This window comes from Pipistrellus hanaki (assembly GCF_964339955.1).
Source record: "Pipistrellus hanaki genome assembly, chromosome: 1".
NCBI lineage: Eukaryota > Metazoa > Chordata > Mammalia > Chiroptera > Vespertilionidae > Pipistrellus > Pipistrellus hanaki.
In genome coordinates, this window is record NC_140503.1 from 209,626,837 (window position 1) to 209,645,321 (window position 18,485).

Here is an 18,485-nt window from a genome sequence, read left to right on the forward strand (position 1 = left end):
GCCTCGTTTCCTCCCCTATTGGTGAGGCCTCTGTGAACTACGTTCCCAGGGGGATCTGGGCCCGGGTCCGCAGTCCCTCCAGGGCGCCCTGGGCCGGAGTCTGTCCGGGTGGCGCCAGGCTCTCCCAGGCTGGAGGCTGAGGGCGGAGAGCAGCCCGGCCCAGCCCACCTGCGGAACCCGCAGGAGCTACCCGACCAGGACTTCGGGAGCGCCAGGAAGCGGCGGCCCTTCTTCCGCTGCAGGCTGGAGCTGCTACCCAGCTCCTGGATTAGGCGTGTCCTGAAGTCCACCCTACCTTTGGAGTGCCAGTTCTGGGAGCTAATAATTCGCCTTTTGAATCTCTCGGATCTCCTGAGGGATTCTCTGGACAGGTCATCAGCAATATATGCCCTTGATGTCAAATGAAATGAGTTCGAGACAACACATGAGAAATGTCATGCTTATTTCTCTAAATGAAATTTAGCCGAAGCTGGTTTGGCTCCGTGGTAGAGCATCGGTCTGTGGACTGAAAGGTCCCAGGTTCGATTCCAGTCAAGGGCATGTACATTGGTTGCGGGCACATCCCCGGTAGTGGGTGTGCAAAAGGCAGCTGGTCGATGTTTCTCTCTCATCGACGTTTCTAGCTCTCTATCTCTCTCCCTTCCTCCTCTCTGTGAAATATCAATAAAATATATTAAAAAAAAAAAGAAATTTAATCTGCTCCGAGCTCTAATTTAAAATATATATATATATATATTTTAAATTGATTTCAGAAGGGAAGGGCGGGGGGCGGGGGGAGGAGAGACATCAATGAGCCCTAGCCGGTTTGGTTCAGTGGATAGAACTTTAACCTGCGGACTGAAGGGTCCCGGGTTCGATTCCTGTCAAGGACACATACCTTGATTGCAGGTGCCCTTCCCTATCAGGGCCATGGTCAGGGCTCATGCAGGAGGCAACCAATTGATGTGTTTCCTGCATATCGATATTTCTGTCTTTTCTTCTTTCACTCTCTAAAAATTAATGGAAAAATATCCTCGGCTCAGGTGAGGATTTAAAAACAAAACAAAACACATCCCTTTTACCCTCCCACCACCCCCTTGCCTCCTGCACGCCTCCTACTGGGAATACAGCCCACAACCTGGGCATGTGCCCTGACCTGGAATCCAACCATGACCACCTTTAACCACTGAGCCACACTGGCATGGCTCCCAGCTCTAATTTGACAGGGAGGTGGGAAATTCCTCTCTTTGCCAGCCTCAGTTGTGGGCAAGTCCCGAGGTTCTAATGCAGTTCAGAATGCTGGGGGAGAACTGTTTTGCTCTTGTCACTTCGAGTGACCTGCCTTCCTGACCCCAATGTCCTGGGGCCCAGCCTCCCCCTCTGAGGGATCATCTCTGCAGACCCGGCAGGGTGGGGGGGTCTCTCTCCTGGACATCTGCCCACCTGGCAGTCTCCAGCCCCGCCCCGGGGGCTTGCCCACAGCCGCCTTCCTGGGAGCAGCAGCACAGCCAGCCCGTTCCCAAGGCCACGCCCTGGCCAGCCTGGTGCTGGGACCCAGGACCCAGGAGATCGAACCAGTCCTGTCTCCGGCAGGCGGGTGCCAGCGGCTCAGCCCTGCTCTCTGGGTGACGCTGAGGGATGGGCAGTGCGCCCACTGAGTAGGGATTGGGGACAAGCCCGCCTCCAGCCCACGCCCCGTCGCTGTGAGGTTTCCAGGAGAAGAGGCATGAGAGGGGCCGGTTCCCAATGGCTGGAGAGTCCTGGCCGCTTCTCCAACCAAACACACCCGCACACCCAGGCTTGGGGTCCCCAGGTTAAGCCTCTGGGCCCTGGACACAGTGCAGGTTGCAGGTTGCTACCTGCAGGGGGTTCTGGTGCTGGGAGCCAGGGAGCCAGGGAGCAGGGGCCTTGTTTAGCACATGAATACGGGCGGGTTGATCTGGCTCCAAATGAAGCGCGGGCACTGCTTTGGCATCAGGTGGTCTCCATCCAGCAACACCGCCCTGGGCAGGTGAGCCCGGTGCGGGCGGCGGGGCGGGCGGTGGGGGCGGCAGAGCGAGAGGAGGCGCACAGGCGGGTCGCACGCTTTATTACCGGGGATCTCGGGTCCGGGGACGTGCTGGCCCCGCTCGGGCGTCGCCGGGATCTCGTTCAGGCGGCCTCCAGGCGGCTCTCGGGCCCACAGGCCGAGCCCTCCTGCTGCAGCGCCCGCAGCCTGCGCTCCAGGCTCTGCTCCAGCTTCAGCCAGTGCTGCGCCTCCAGCTGCGCCTGACGCCGCGGGAGGGGAGGGTGGGCGCGGGCAGGAGGCATCCCTGACACTCAGCCCCGGCTCCCCGCGCCCCGGCCCCCCAGCTCCGATCCCGGGCTCACCCGCTGCTTGGGGTACGAGGCCCGCGAGGCCGGCACCGGCTGGGCCGCCTGCCTGCGGTGCTCGGCCACCTCCTGGATCCGGCGCTGCAGCTCCCGTACACGCTCGTCCTCCAGGGCCTCCTCCTGCACCCTGAGCCTGCAACGGGGCGGCTTAGAGGGCCTTGCCCGCCGGCCGTGGAGTGGTGGGCGGGGGAGGCCCTGCCAGGCCCTGCCCTCTGACAAGTTGGGAAAGCACCGTGTGCATGAGCCATGTGCATTTGGGGTGAAGCAGGGAAAGCTCCCTTTTACCCTCCCGCCACCCCCTTGCCTAGAGGCAGCCCCTAGGACGTGGTGCCTCTTTGCAAACCCTCCCCACCATCCAGGCCATTTCCTCCGGAAGGACACACCTACAGGGGCTGCCGCCCTCCCTTCCAGGGCACATCACAGCCCCGGCCTGGCAGGTGCGGTTCCCTCAGCCCCCTGCAGCCCTACTGCCCTCTAAAACGCCCCTAACGTCCCGCGTCGTCCTATGAACCAGGAGGTCAGGGTTTGATTCCCGGCACAGGCCAGGGTTGTGGGCTCGATCCCCAGTGTGGGGCGTGCAGGAGGCAGCCGATCCATGGTTCTCTCTCATCATTGATGTCTCTCGCTCCCTCTCCCTTCCTCTCTGATACCAATAAAAGTATCTTTAAGAGTAAGCAAGTAAATAAATAAATGGCCCCTGACGAACTAATGCCCTGGGGCTGGCGCCACACGGGCGGGGTCGGTCAGGGCGGCCGCAGGGCTGTCCCCGGCGTCCTCTGAATTGTAACCGGGGCAGCAGACACGCAGGCCACAGCACTGGGTCTGCGCTGTCCATCCTCTGTCCACCCCACCCTGTGGCGCTCAGACACCTCGGGGGGTGGGGTGTGTGTGTGTGCCAGCCCCTGAGCCAGCTGTGCTGATATAACCAGGTGCCGCCTCCCTCCGGCAGCCTCGCCTCCCCACGGGGTCAGGCCGGGCCCGAAGGCCAGCCCATCCCGGGGCTGACACCAGCGCTGCCTGACCGATGCCATGGACAGTCACGCCACGTGGAGTTGGAAAAGTCACCACAGGGTTCCCCAAACAAACAAAAGCGGGTCCTGCACCTGCTCCCGGGAGAGGGGCGAGGGGCGAGGGGAGCAGGACGCCAGGCCCATGCTGCGTGGTGTTTCAAAGGGAAAAGTTCCAGCAAACAGCTCAGGACCCCGATGGGTACCAACTGGACATGAGACTCCGGGGAGGGGGGCGGGCACCCTGTGAGCCGTCCTGTCCTGGCTGTGCCCGGGGCTGCGCTCTGCAGGACAGCGGCTCTTTTGCAGAAGATGCCACCGAAGTGCTCAGGGACAAAGTGTCTGACGCCTGCAGCCCTTCAGACGGCTCCGCAGAGGAGGGTGGAGAGCCGGCTGCCTGCTGGCTGTCTGCTGGCTGGGGCCCTCGGCACAGGTCGGACCGTGACCCAGATGCACAAGGACCGGATCTAGGTCATGGGCTGGCGCTGTCACCGGTAATTTCCTCACCTTCTCTGCACCCTGAGGCTCGGCTGATAAACAGCAGGGGCGGAGGCACTGGGGGAGGGCGGGGGCGGCGGGGGGCGCGCACCCACCTCAGGGCCGCAGCCCGCCCCATGGCCGCGCGGCACAGCGCGATCCGCTCCAGCGCCGCCTGCAGCTCCTGGCTCCGGGCGCGCTTGCCCTGGATGATCTGGTCTCGCTTCTCCTCTTCCTGGCGCTGCTGGGCCTCCTTGAGCAGGGCCAGCCGCTCCCGCAGCTCCACCACCGACATCTCCCCTTCCAGGCCGTGCCCCGGGATCTGGGGGGGGGGCCCCAAAGCGCCAGAGCCTGGGCCAGCAGCTCCTGAGCCTGGCCCTGCTCTGCTCCTCCCGGTGCCCCGCCCGCCTCCCAGGGCCCCCCCCCCCCCAGGCCCCCCGGCCCTCTGCCCCGTGGAGTCTGTGGCAATGTCCGCCCTCCGAGGCCTCTCCAGCCCGGCCCTCCGCAGCTCATCTCAGCCCGTCTGCCAGGTCGGCTCTGTGCCTGCCTCTCCCTGCACCGCCCTCCCGCCTGGGCAGTCCTGGGCTCCCGGAACGGGCACAAGGTGAAGCCCGCCCTGCGCACACCTGGAGCCCTGCCCTTCCTCAGGGGTCACCACAGTGTCCCGGCAGGACGTGCCCTTTCCCAGCCCAGGCCTCCAGCGCGGCGGAGGGGGTCCGCAGCTGGAGGATGGGCTCGGCGTGGGTGGAGGTGGCATCGTGGGCACGCCCTCCCACGGCAACGCCAGGCCTGGAGCCCGGAGTCCGGGCTGGCACCCACCTGGGTCAGGTCCACCAGCTTGCCCTTGCGCGTGGGCTGCGACTCCATGGCCCGCAGGTGGGCGATGAGCTCACAGCGCCGCCGCTGCTCCTCCCGGGCCGCCTCCGAGCGCTGCCGGAGCAGGGCCTGCGTCTCCGCGGTCAGCTCCTGGGCTTGGGGTGGCGGCTGCTCAGGGCCCGGCAGCGGCCGGCCTCCCTCCTCAGGGCCTCCCCCCTCAGGGCCCGGCAGCCTGGCCAGCCTCCCCCCCCCAGAACCTCCCTTCTCAGGACCTCTTCCCTCAGGACCTCTTCCCTCAGGGCCTCCCCCCTCAGGGCCTCCCCCTCAGGGCCTCCCCCCTCAGGGCCTCCCCCTCAGAGCCTTCCCCCTTAGGGCCTCTCCCCCAGGGCCTCTGTCCTCAGGGCCTCTGTCCTCAGAACCTCCCCCCTCAGGGCCTCCCCCCTCAGGGCCTCCCCCCTCAGGGCCTCTCCCCTCAGGGCCTCTCCCCTCAGGGCCTCTGTCCTCAGGGCCTCCCCCCTCAGGGCCTCTGTCCTCAGGGCCTCTCCCCTCAGAGCCTCTCCCCTCAGAACCTCCCCCTCAGAACCTCCCCCCTCAGGGCCTCCCCCCTCAGGGCCTCTCCCCTCAGAGCCTTCCCCCTCAGAACCTCCCCCCTCAGAACCTCCCCCCTCGGGGCCTCCCCCCTCCGGGCCCCCAGCAGCTGGGTCGGGCTCCCTCGGGGACCCTGGCCCTCGCTGACCAACACCCAGGCCCGCCTACCTGCCTGGCGCCGGTCCCGCAGCAGCTTGGTCTGCGCGGCCTTGATGTTCTTCTGGTCCTCCACCGCCTGCTCCACCCGCTCCTTCGCACTCCGCTCCTCCTGCAGGCGCCGCTGTGCCCGGCGCTGCATCAGCTCCGCCATCTGCGGGGACAGGCCCCTCAGAGCCCGACCACCGCGTCCCAGCCGTGCCCACCGCGTCCCAGCGCCCCTCACAGCCCCCGCCACCGCGTCCCAGCCCCGGCCACCGTGTCCCAGCGCCCAACCCAGCCCTGCCCACCGCGTCCCAGCCCTGAAGCAGCGCAAGGTCTGTTTGGGGGGACAGGCCAGGGGCTGAGGGGGGACAGGCCAGGGGCTGAGGGGGGACAGGCCGGGGCTGAGCAGGGACTCGGAGAAGTGACCCGGGCCAGCTGCGAGCCCATGGCCACAGGAGCAGCCACGGCCGGCAGAGCCCGCTTGTGGGCGGCGGCCAGGGGCGCCTCACCTCCTCCTTCTTCTGGGCCGCCCGGCGCTGGTTGTGCTGCAGCAGCTGCTGCCGGGCCAGCGCGGCCTCCTCGCGGCTGAGCTTCCCCTGCAGCCGCCGGCATGCGTCTGCCGCCCGCTGCTCCGCCCGGTCCCTCGCCTGCATCTTCTGCTGCCACTCCAGGAACTCGGAGAAGTCCCCGGCCCCGTCCATGAGCCTGTCCACCCTGCGCGGGGCGGCGGACGCGGGTCCCTGGACACCGGCCCTCACCAGCAGCCACGCCACCCGCCGCACTGGCCCATCCCCCTGGCACCGCCCTGCACCCACGTCTTCCCACCCCCTTCCTCTCCTCTCCCTCCCTGTCTGTCGGCACCATCCCTCTGCCCACCGGCTGTCTCTCTCCCGCTCCCACCCGCAGCCCTGCTTCTGGGGCACCAGCAGGGCTGGTGCTGGCGGTGGGGGGGGCACTCCCGGGAGGGGCGGGCAGGCAGTGACCCTGAGGCCGGTCCGGGCTGGGCCGCTGCCTCCTGAGCCCGCTGCACCCAGAGCATCTCCCTCATGGAGCCGAGTGGTCTTTCCAGGGAGCATCTGTGACCCGGACACCAGCCTGCTGCCCCCCCACCTGCCCTGCCCCTCCTGCCCCACCTCTGCAGCTCCTTCTCCACCTGCCGCTGGTACAGGGCCCCTTCCCGCAGGATGGCTGTCGTGTTCAGCTTCACCGGGACCTCGTTGGGCTGCGGGCGGAGCGGAGCGGAGGGGAACGGGGGACGGGGGACGGGGGGGGGGCAGACACGCTGAGATGAGGTGCCAGGGCCCGCCCTCCCGCCCCCACCTCTGCCCCCACCCAAGGACTTCGCCCTGTGGGGAGGGGAGGGCTGTGCTCAGGGCTCTGCCTGGCCCTCTGGCCCCAGGAGGCAGAACAGGCGAGAGGCGGGGCTCAGGGGCCCCCACACCCACCCACCGGCCAGGAGCACCCCTCACCGGGTAGAAGGTCAGCTTCGGAGTCTGGTCAATCTGGTCCGCATACGGCAGCCACAGCTTCTTGAGGCACTGCAGGAGGCAGGTGGCCCCCGAGTCTGCAGGAGCGCCCCCCCCCCCGCGCCCCCAGCACTGTGGCGGCCTGCCCTGCACACCAGCTCCCGAACCCGGGGCAGCACCTCTGTCCTGCAGGGCGCCCCCGCCTGTGGGGCTCTGGGCTGCGGGCAGGACGGGGAGGTGCAGGGCCTGCTGGCCGGACGGGGCTGTAAGAGGCTTGGCCTCCCACCGGGTCCCTCCCAGCCCCACAGCCTGTGCCGTGGGCACCACCAGCCAGGGCGACCCCGTGGGAACTCAGCGTCACCCCTGTGGGCATGCTGCCTGCCCACCCCACCCGCCCCGGCTGCAGGGGGTCCGGGGGGGGCAGGGCCGGGCCACGCCCGCCGTGTCCTGCCTGTCACGCTCTCCTGACGGAGGGGAGGACATGGAGGGTGGGAGCCCGGCATCACCGGCCAGAGGCTCAGGGCCCGGCTCCCGCCTCACTGGTCCGGCCTCGGCCTGGGAAGGGCCCTGAGGGCGGGGCGGGGTGTCACCTGCCGAGGGGGCTGGCTGCGGGCCCAGGGCATGGCACAGCGCATCTCCTCCAGGTTCGCCTTCAGCAGCAGCTCCTGGGGGGCCAACGGGCGGCTCAGCCCCGCGGCCCCCGCCCTGCGTACGGCCCAGGGGACGAAAGTGCGGAACCGGCCCCCTCCTCCCCTTCCTCCTCTTCCTCCTCCTCCTCCTTCTCCTGCTCTCTCTCCCCTTCCTCCTCCTCCTCCTTCTCATACTCTCTCTCCCCTTCCTCCTCCTCCTCCTCCTTCTTCCTGCTCTCTCTCCCCTTCCTCCTCCTTCTCCCCCTCCTCCTCCTCCTCCTCCTCCTCCTTCTCCCCCTCCTCTTCCTCCTCTCCCCCTCCTCCTCCTCCTCCTGCTCCTCTTCCTCCTCCTCCTCCTCCTCTCTGCCTCTCCAGGAAGACTGGGGTCCCCCGTGGCGGCTCACCTCCGCCTTCCGGCGATTTAAGCTCCTGGTCATTTCCAGCACCTGCGGCTCCCTGGGTAACTGGTAGGTGCTCCTGGGGACCTGGTGGTGGTGGGGGGGAGATGGGCGGGGCCCCGGGTGGTGGGCGAGGGTGGGCTGTGGTCCCCACCCGGGAGCTACGCAGGACGCGGTACTGCGGTCATCCTGGGAGGGGAGGACCGGCAGCAGCGGGAAGGAAGGCGGCCCGGGCCCTGGACCCGGAGGGACAGGCCGAGACCTGACGGGGTGGAGGCGAGGCCAGGCGTGTCCCGGCTCCCGGAGCTGCTGGCGAAGGGCAGGGGCCCAGCACGGACACAGTCCCCTCCGTGAGCACAGCCCTCCCCGCTCTCCTCTCCCCTCCCTCCCCTCCCCTGCCCACTGCCCACTGTCTTCCCCCCAGGGTGTCTCAGGAGGCGTGTCCTGGCAGCTCCTCCCCGGCTTCCCACCCCTGCCCCCGCGTGGCCTTCCCTCGGCACTACCCCAGCTGACTGGTCCTGTTTGTTCTCTGAGCCGTCCTCCCCGCCCCGAGGGGATGCTCCATGAAGGCAGGGCCTGGCACAGGCGAGGCTGAGCGAGCGGTGAGTGAACTGGAGCGGGCCCCCTCCCAGGAGGCGGAGAGGGTCCTGGGCATGGGGCAGGGCAGGGAGGCTGGGGGGGGCAAGACTGTGGCTTCAGCACAGCCGCCACGGACCTCAGTGGGAAGGGCTGGCCACCAGCATCCCACAGTCCAGGCTGAGAGGCACACACACAATTGAGAGTCAGGGGGGGGGGGCATGGTGGAGGGCAGGCAGGGGCCAGGCAGAGTGGGAGAGATGCAGCTGGAAGATGACCAGAGATGAACACACTGAGCCTGGGGATCGGGGGCCAGACATTGAGGGTCCTACCCACAGGGTAACCATGGGCTTGCTCAGCAACAGACCCCTGACCATCTGTCCACCCACCAACCCATCATCCATCATCCATCTTTCATCATCCATCATCCATCATCCATCATCCAACCATCCATCATCCATGCATCCATCACCATTATCCATCACCCATCCACCATCCATCCTTCTATCATCCATCATTCATCCATCCACCCATCTATCCATCATCCATCCATCCATCCATCATCCATCCATCCATCCATCCATCCATCATCCATGCATCCATTCATCACCCATTATTCATCATCCATCCACCATCCATCCTTCTATCATTCATCATTCATCCATCCACCCATCCATCCATTGATCATCCATCCATCCACTCATCCATCCATTCAATCATCCATTTATCCATTCATCCATCCAATCATCCATTTATCCATCCATGCATCCATCCATCCACTCATCTATCCATCCATCCATCCACCATTGAATGCCTGTGTTCTGGTCTGAGTCAGTACTCACCCAGCCCCCACTGGCCTACAAGGCCCACTCTCCCACTTGGAAATGGCTGGCTGGCACTTACTGGTCTTGGCTTGGCCATGACAGGGACAGGCTCAGGCACTGGAAGGCCCCGGGGCCTGGGAACAGTCAGGTTGAACTTCTTGGGCTCCGTGGCCTTGGCCTTTGAAGAAGGGGGCTGAACGGTCGCCGCCCTCTCCAGCTGATTGATGAGCCCCTGGACCTCCGGCTGCCATCTTGAAGGAAAGGTGAGAAGGCTGCTGAGGCTTCCTCCTGAGCAGCCGGCAGTGGGGCCCTCGAGACCTGAAGGCCCCCAAGAGCTTGGCTCGGCCTCAGCATGGGGGTGACAGCGGAAGCCCAGCCACTCCTCATGAGTGCCTACAGCTGGGCAGGTGCCGCCCACCCACAGCGAGTCTTTAGAGCAGTATGCTCTGGGACAGATTAGGAAACTGAGGCCTGTTTCATCCCTGTCCTGGGGGAGTGGGGAGCGGGGAGGATGGGAGTGGGGAGCTGGGAGGACCGGGAGCTGGGAGGACCGGGAGCGGGGAGGACGGGGAGGACGGGGAGGACGGGGAGGACGGGGAGGACGGAGGACGGGGAGGACGGAGGACGGAGGACGGGGAGGACGGGGAGCGGGGAGGACGGGGAGGACGGGGAGGACGGAGGACGGGGAGGACGGAGGACGGGGAGGACGGAGGACGGGGAGGACGGGGAGGACGGGGAGCGGGGAGGACGGAGGACGGAGGACGGAGGACGGGGAGGACGGGGAGGAGGGGGAGGACGGAGGACGGAGGACGGAGGACGGAGGACGGGGAGGACGGGGAGGACGGAGGACGGGGAGGACGGGGAGGACGGGGAGGACGGGGAGGACGGGAGGACGGAGGACGGAGGAGGGAGGACGGGGAGGAGGGGGAGGACGGGGAGGACGGGGAGGACGGGGAGGACGGGGAGGACGGAGGACGGGGAGGACGGGGAGGACGGGGAGGACGGGGAGGACGGAGGACGGGGAGGACGGAGGACGGGGAGGAGGGGAGGACGGGGAGGACGGGGAGGACGGGGAGGACGGGGAGGACGGAGGACGGGGAGGACGGAGGACGGGGAGGAGGGGGAGGACGGGGAGGACGGGGAGGACGGGGAGGACGGGGAGGACGGAGGACGGGGAGGACGGGGAGGACGGGGAGGACGGGGAGGACGGAGGACGGGGAGGACGGAGGACGGGGAGGACGGAGGACGGAGGACGGAGGACGGGGAGGACGGAGGACGGGGAGGACGGAGGACGGAGGACGGGGAGGACGGGGAGGACGGGGAGGACGGAGGACGGAGGACGGGGAGGACGGAGGACGGGGAGGACGGAGGACGGAGGACGGGGAGGACGGGGAGGACGGGGAGGACGGAGGACGGAGGACGGGGAGGACGGAGGACGGGGAGGACGGAGGACGGAGGACGGGGAGGACGGGGAGGACGGGGAGGACGGAGGACGGGGAGGACGGAGGACGGGGAGCGGGGAGGACGGGGAGGACGGGGAGGACGGGGAGGACGGAGGACGGGGAGGACGGGGAGGACGGAGGACGGAGGACGGAGGACGGGGAGGACGGGGAGGACGGGGAGCGGGGAGGACGGAGGACGGGGAGGACGGAGGACGGGGAGGACGGGGAGGACGGGGAGCGGGGAGGACGGAGGACGGAGGACGGAGGACGGGGAGGACGGGGAGGAGGGGGAGGACGGAGGACGGAGGACGGAGGACGGAGGACGGAGGACGGGGAGGACGGAGGACGGGGAGGACGGAGGACGGAGGACGGGGAGGACGGAGGACGGGGAGGACGGGGAGGACGGGGAGGACGGGGAGTGGGGAGGACGGGGAGGACGGGGAGGACGGGGAGGACGGAGGACGGAGGACGGGGAGGACGGGGAGGACGGGGAGGACGGAGGACGGAGGACGGAGGACGGAGGACGGGGAGGACGGAGGACGGGGAGGACGGAGGACGGGGAGGACGGAGGACGGGGAGCGGGGAGGACGGGGAGGAGGGGGAGGACGGGGAGGACGGGGAGGACGGGGAGGACGGGGAGGACGGGGAGGACGGAGGACGGGGAGGACGGGAGGACGGGGAGGACGGAGGACGGAGGACGGAGGACGGAGGACGGGGAGGAGGGGGAGGGCGGGGAGGAGCGGGGAGGACGGGAGGACGGGGAGGACGGGGAGGACGGGGAGGACGGAGGACGGGGAGGACGGGGAGGACGGAGGACGGAGGACGGAGGACGGAGGACGGGGAGGACGGAGGACGGGGAGGACGGAGGACGGGGAGGACGGAGGACGGGGAGCGGGGAGGACGGGGAGGACGGAGGACGGGGAGGACGGAGGACGGGGAGGACGGGGAGGACGGGGAGGACGGGGAGGACGGGGAGGACGGGGAGGACGGAGGACGGGGAGGACGGAGGACGGAGGACGGGGAGGACGGGGAGGACGGGGAGGACGGGGAGGACGGGGAGGACGGGGAGGACGGGGAGGACGGGGAGGACGGAGGACGGGGAGGACGGGGAGGACGGGGAGGACGGAGGACGGAGGACGGAGGACGGAGGACGGGGAGGACGGGGAGGACGGGGAGGACGGAGGACGGGGAGGACGGAGGACGGGGAGCGGGGAGGACGGGGAGCGGGGAGGACGGAGGACGGGGAGCGGGGAGGACGGAGGACGGGGAGGAGGGGAGGACGGGGAGGACGGAGGACGGGGAGGACGGGGAGGACGGGGAGGACAGGGAGGAAGGAGAGCTTGGAGGACGGGGAGCGGGGAGCTGGGAGGATAGGACTGAGCAGTCCCCGCTGCTGGAATCCAGGGCCTCTGAGAATGAGCCGCAGTTGGGACAGAAGCTACTCTGGGCTGGAGGAGGTGGCAGGGGCAGGAAGCCCAGGTGGGGTGCCCTGGAGCAGGGGTTTGGGAAGGGCCCTGCTAGGCTGCCCCAGGCCCGGTCCCCCTTTCATGCCCCTCCCCCAATGCAGGCACAGCCACCATCGCCCACCTGGCTGGTCTCCCCTCCTGGGGGCTCCTGCTCCCCCACTTCCCCCAGCAGGCTGCTAGAGGGAGGGAGTCACGTCCGAAGCCGGCAGGTGGGCGGGGACAGGTGTGTGATGGACAGGTGTGTGACGGGCTGGTCCCGGGAGGGCAGGGGAAGGTTGCACATGGGGTGGTCAGGGGAGGCGGGCAACCTAGAAATAGCTGGGCAGCTGTCAGATGTGGCTCTCAGGGCCCGGCAGATCCAGCCACAGGCGAGAGCCCCGAGGTGGGCATGGCGTCCAGCACGGCTGGCACTGAGGACTGCCCTGCCCGGGGCCGCCTGCCTGGACCGGGCCTCCCAACACGCTGACCCGCATGGTCCGCCTGCCGCAGGAGGGGAAGGTGGCTCCCTCCGGTTGGAGGGTGAGCAGCGGGGACAGCCGCACCCAGGCCCCAGCAGCTGTCCCGCGGAGGCCCAGGGCAGGGCCAGGCCACCGTGTGGCCCTTCTGCCCGCACCAGGGACTCTGGAAGGCAGCGGGGCGGCTGTGGGGCGGCGGGCCCAGCAGGGGTGCCCTGGGGGCGCCAGACCGAGATGTGGGCCAGAACCCACTGGGAGCTGCCCACCCCACCGGGCCCCGAGTTGGTGGGAAGAGGCCGGGCAGGCCTGGAGCCCACGGGTCCCTGCGGGTCCGAACCTCCTCACCCACCCCCCCCAGGACCCCCAGGACGTGGGCGTGGGCGCGGCCCCGCCCACCTCAGCAGGCGGGCCGTCCAGGTCTGCACCAGCTCCTTCTCGTAGATGAGGCTCCACTCGTCCGGCACCCACGAGGTCAGGTTCGAGGGGTTGAAGAAGAACGCGAGGAACTGACGGAGGAGGGGGAGGTGGGGGCTTGGCCCAGCACCCACACCTGGCGCCCCTCCCGGGAGAGTCGGTGCCCGGGGGCGGGTGGGGCTCACGCACCAGGACAGGAGACCAGCGCGCCCGCCGGGCAGGGGGCCCCTCGGACAGACCGCCCTCACCCTCCCTCATGCCGGGCTGGGCCGCCCACTGTGGGGGGGCTGCCCTCACCAGACGGCTTCTGCTTACAGGGTCAGCCTGGCTGGAGGTGGGCTCACTGGGGGGCCCGTGCCCCAGCCACTCCCTAGAACCTGGAGGGAGGCCTGCACCCCACTTCCAGGGAGTTCTTGGGACTGCCTGCCTCCCCAGCCCTCCACGGGCTCTGGAATCCACAGGTGGACGGACTGGACAGCTCCATTCAGCAGCCTGCCCCCCTCGCCGCCAGGCAGGGCCGGTGGGAGGGTCCTGGGAGGCCGCCTGTCCCCTCAGCCCTTGCTGGGGAGACTGTGTGGCCTGGGGGAGGCCCAGGACAGCCTCGGCTTCTGAGAGCCGTTCCCAGCTCCCACCCTCGGGCTGACCCTTGGTTTCAGAAGACACGGGTCCCGGTAAGCTTCCCGGGGGCGGCTGCCACCTGGGCAGGGTGGGGGGTGTCTGAGGCGGGGCAGCTGGAGGCAGAGACCAACCGGCTGGCTGTGCCCCACCAGGCTGCCCTCTGCACCGCGGGCGACACAGACCCCTTGTCGGGACACAGGACGAACCCGCAGCCGCTCTCGGTGAGAGCCGGGCAGGTGCGCGGCCGGGGGGCCGGGCCTGCCGGGCCGCGGTGGGCAGCTCACCTTGCACATCTTGTCGGCCGGCTGGGACCGGACGATGCTGCTGAAGCGCTGGAAGCCGAGCTCCTGGAGCTGGAACGTGGCCAGGTAGCAGGTCACTGGGGAGACAGGGCGGCGCTGGGGGTGCCGAGAGCGGGCTGGGGTCGGCCAGAGCACCGCCGGGGTGCCGGTGCGTAGCCAGAGCCCCGAGTGGCCCGGGGCAGAAGCTGTGACCGGACACAGGGGTGCGGGGACCCCGCTCACCCAGGAAGCGGTTGTAGTCGGCCCACAGGCAGAGCCGGCCGTCCTGCGCGTAGAAGGCGTCCACCACCACGGCCAGCGGCTGCCGGTACTCCAGGCAGCCCGACAGCACCTCCAGCACGAAGGCCTGCTTCGCGAAGCTCAGGGCCTGTGGGGGCACAGGCTGGGGGCCGCGGACGGGGAGCAGGGCGGGGGGGGGCGGGAATGGGACCCTTGGGTCCTGGGTCGCCATGGCAGGTGGAGCGAGAACAGAAATAAGCACGGAGGACCACCAGGCGTTAGGAGGCAGGGCCGGCCCTGTAACCCCACCCACCTGGGCCGGCCCTGCCTTCCTCCTACTGCTTTTAGGTTTGAGGGAGCAAATGGCCAACACTCCTCCCCCAGGAGCTGGCTGTGCAGGGCATTTCACTGTGGACGTTCCCGTTGCTGAGCCCACATTTCACTGTGCTGGCCATGTCCATCCTCTCCCCTCGGGGCCTGCACAAAGAGGTAGATCTCCGCCCGGAGAAACCCCGCCAAAAGCTGCGGACGGCCCTCACGGGTGGGGGCGGGGGGCTGGAGCGGGCGATGGAGTCCATTCATAACCCCTCCCCGTTCTGGCTCCGTGCGTTCCTCCCCACCGCACAGTGTCCCAGAGAGGCACCGAGAGCAGGAGGGCTGGGGGCGGGGCGGGCGGGGCGGGGCGTCCCGTTTGAGGGGGACAGTCTCGGTTGGGAAGATGGTGGTGACTGTGCCAACACGGCTGACCCGAGCGCCTGATGATGGTAAGGCGGTCAATCTTATGTGTGTGTTTGCACAATAAAAAAAGAGCAAGCTGCTGTAAAAGTTGTCAAATGAATGAATTAATCCCCCCCCCAAAAAAAAATGACAGCAGGGAAGGTCCCCCTCCCCCCGGCCCCCGCCCCGGTGGCTGCGACCTGGGGTGACGCCGAGGAGCCCCGGCACCCGCCACGCCGACCCACCTGCAGGGAGGCGGCCGTGTCCCCCAGGAGCTGCTCCGCACTGTCCTTCTCAGGCTTAAACCGGTCCAGCTGCTGAATCACAGTCTCGATGCATTTTCCGTGGTACCCCATTTTCCCGGGAGGCGCCCTGCAAGCAAACCCCACAGGTCACACGGCAGGAGCCGCCTGCAGCCTGGCCCTCGCCCTGGCGGGGAGAGTAGAATGGGAGTGGGGGCCACGTCCCACACCGTGTCCCTGCCTCCTCTGCCGCCGGCCCAGGCCGCCCCCGGGTCCCCAGACCCCTCAGCTGTGCCCAGGCCGGACCTCAGCCCAGGCCGCCCCCCGGGTCCCCAGACCCCTCAGCTGTGCCCAGGCCGGACCTCAGCCCAGGCCGCCCCCGGGTCCCCCAGACCCCTCAGCTGTGCCCAGGCCGGACCTCAGCCCAGCCGCCCCCCGGTCCCAGACCCCTCAGCTGTGCCCAGGCCGGACCTCAGCCCAGGCCGCCCCCCGGGTCCCCAGACCCCTCAGCTGTGCCCAGGCCGGACCTCAGCCCAGGCCGCAGGCAGTGTTACCCCACAGGCCCTGCCCGGCGGACGTAAAACCTCATCAGGGAATGCCTGGGCAAGACAACCTCCGGTCACCCTGTCCGACACGACACCCCGTTCCAAAGACGAGGGGCGAGCCCCAGAGAGGAGCGCAGCGGCCGTGGCCGGCCTGGACGGGCTCTGAGCGACCTGGCGACCCGTGAGCTGGAGGAGACGGTGCCAGGGCCCCGGGGAGACCCGGGGGGACTGTGGGGTGGGGCTGGGCAGGCGCTGCTCGAGGGCGGGCTTCCGCTCAGGCCCCTGGTTCCACGCTGGCCGGGCAGCTGCTGCTGGCCTTCCTGGGCACCAGCCATTGGCCACGTCAGACGGCGTGGGCGCGCCCTGGGCGGGGCACCCAGCGGTGCCTGAACATCGGTGGAGCGAATGGCGGGATGTGAACACACAGAGGACCACGGGTCCGAGCGGCGCCTCCCGTTTAACCTGAAACATGCCTGTGACGTCCCGGGACAGACCTGCCGAGGGCACGTCAGCGCTCAGTAAGCCGCCGCTTTCACAGATCCTTTGCCTTCAACCAAGCCCCGTTTCCCCCTTTTCACAGGAAGTCCCGGGGCCACACCGTGCTCACGGAGCAAGCGGACGTGAGAGAACACAGCTGTGCTGAGCCGGGAACGGGGGCGGTCCTGCCTGTGGAGTCCCTGAGGCCTAGCACCTCCGCCTGACCTGTGACCCTGGGGATGAGCCAGGGCCGGCGAGCAGGCACCCGTCAGTGTGGTGAAGGGAGCGACACCTGCGCATCGGGGGCTCGCAGGGAAAGGAGTCAGCCAGGATACAAAGTCTAATCAGCCCGGCGGTGTGGCTCAGTGTCAACCTTGGAGCCAGGAGGTCACGGTTCGATTCCCGGTCAGGCACATGCCTGGTTGTGGGCTTGGTCCCCAGTGCGGGGGGTGCGGGAGGCAGCCAGTCAACGATTCTCTCATCATTGATGTTTCTCTCTCTCTCCCTCTCTTCCTCTCTGACATCAATTAAAATATTAAAAAATATATATATTTTATTGATTTTTACAGAGAGGAAGGGAGAGGGATAGAAAGATAGAAACATCGATGAGAGAGAAACATCCATCAGCTGCCTCCTGCACACCTCCTACTGGGGATGTGCCTGCAACCAAGGTACGTGCCCTTGATAGGAATTGAACCTGGGACCTTTCAGTCTGCAGGCAGACACTCCACCGAGCCAAACGGGTTAGGGCAATAAAAATATATCTTATGTTTTTATTATGTATAATGTTATGAACCATGTCCTGGCCCTGGCCCCCTGCGGTGGTCATAGGAGGGGCCCTCGCCCCGCCTTCCTGTGTCTGCCTTGAGCTCGGCTCTGCCTGCAGGAACGACCCAGGCCTCCTGCACCTCAGGAGGCGGGGACAGTGGTGGCCTGCAAAGCGGGAGCGTCCCCTCCCGTCCTGGAGCCTGACCCCGGAGAGAGGGCGGTCCCAGGGGCCGGCGGTGACGAGGCCAGTCCCCTGACCCCGGAGAGAGGGCGGACCCAGGGGCCGGCGGTGACTGACCCCGAGAGAGGGCGGTCCCAGGGCCCGGCGGTGACGAGGCCAGTCCCCTGACCCCGGAGAGAGGGCGGTCCCAGGGCCCGGCGGTGACGAGGCCAGTCCCCTGACCCCGGAGAGAGGGCGGTCCCAGGGGCTGGCGGTCCAGGGGCTGGTCCGGGGGGAGCAGCCAGAGAAACAGCCCCCTCCCCAGTGGGGGCCTGGACGGACGATGAGCACGGGGGGGGGGGGGATCTGTGGAGGCTGGTGGGGAGGAAGGTGGCCCTGGAGCAGCCCAGCTGGGCTTGAACCGTCCCTTCTGCAAACGTGGGCCCAAAGCAGCCACTCCGGTGGGTGCACGTGGCAACAACAAGCCTATGAACTTGGTCAAATACTCACATCTTCCCTGGTCCGGGCGCATGCAGGAGGCAACCAATGTGTTTCTCTCACATCGCCGTTCTCTGTCTCTCCCTCTCCCTCAAAACCAATGGGAAAATGTCCTCAGGCGAGGATTACAGAAAGCACTCACAGCTTCTGGGTTGGAAATACTCATAGGTATTAACGTTCATCCAACTCTGCTGCCTGCCTCAGCACCCCGGCTTCATTTAGTGATGTTTTTGCAATCCTCACCCCAGAACGTGTTCCCCGATTTCAGAGGGAGAGAGAGAAACATCGATCCGCTGCCTCTTGTGCACGCCCCAACCAGAGATCCACCCAGATGTGCCCTGACCAGGAATTGAACCCGAAACCTCTCAGTGTACTGTAGGGGATGACGCGCCAACGAACTGAGCCACCCGGCTGGGGCTCGGCTTCATGTTAACGGTGCGAAACCAGCCATGAGGGCAGTGGGACAGATTGATTTAAAAAAAATATATATATTTTATTGATTTTTTACAGAGAGGAAGAGAGAGGGATAGAGAGTTAGAAACATCGATGAAAGAAAATCACCGATCAGCTGCCTCCTGCACACCCCCTACTGGAGATGTACCCACAACCAAGGTACATGCCCTTGACCGGAATCGAACTCGGGACCCTTCAGTCCGCAGACCGACGCTCTACCACTGAGCCAAACCGGTTTCGACTGGGGGGATTGATTTTGACTTCACTAATGAGGGCTTGACTATCTCAGATGCAAGGAAACTCCAGGGTGGGATGGACCGACACTTCCCTTTTCTTAGCAAATCCGACAGAAACGAGAGCTAAATTTTATTGGACCAACGGAGTCCAATATCCTCAAGCACCAGAGGCGCTTCCTTCCCACGGATCCCAGATGCG

The 18,485-nt window shown here is 67.3% G+C and overlaps 1 protein-coding gene across 1 annotated transcript; it reads right to left on the minus strand.

The window, feature by feature from the left end:
* Positions 1–1,393: 1,393 nt before the first annotated feature.
* CFAP99 (cilia and flagella associated protein 99) lies at positions 1,394–15,922 on the minus strand. The gene is made up of 16 exons (XM_084894581.1): positions 15,866–15,922; positions 15,153–15,279; positions 14,194–14,338; positions 13,954–14,048; positions 13,034–13,143; positions 9,354–9,525; positions 7,881–7,961; positions 7,438–7,512; positions 6,851–6,919; positions 6,515–6,603; positions 5,891–6,095; positions 5,409–5,550; positions 4,656–4,807; positions 3,953–4,158; positions 2,350–2,485; positions 1,394–2,247 (listed from the first exon to the last, which is right to left on the minus strand). The coding sequence occupies exons 2-16, from the start codon at positions 15,261–15,263 to the stop codon at positions 2,131–2,133; spliced, it is 1,905 nt and encodes a 634-aa protein (XP_084750707.1). The 5' UTR covers positions 15,264–15,279; positions 15,866–15,922; the 3' UTR covers positions 1,394–2,130.
* Between the last annotated feature and the right edge of the window lie 2,563 nt (positions 15,923–18,485).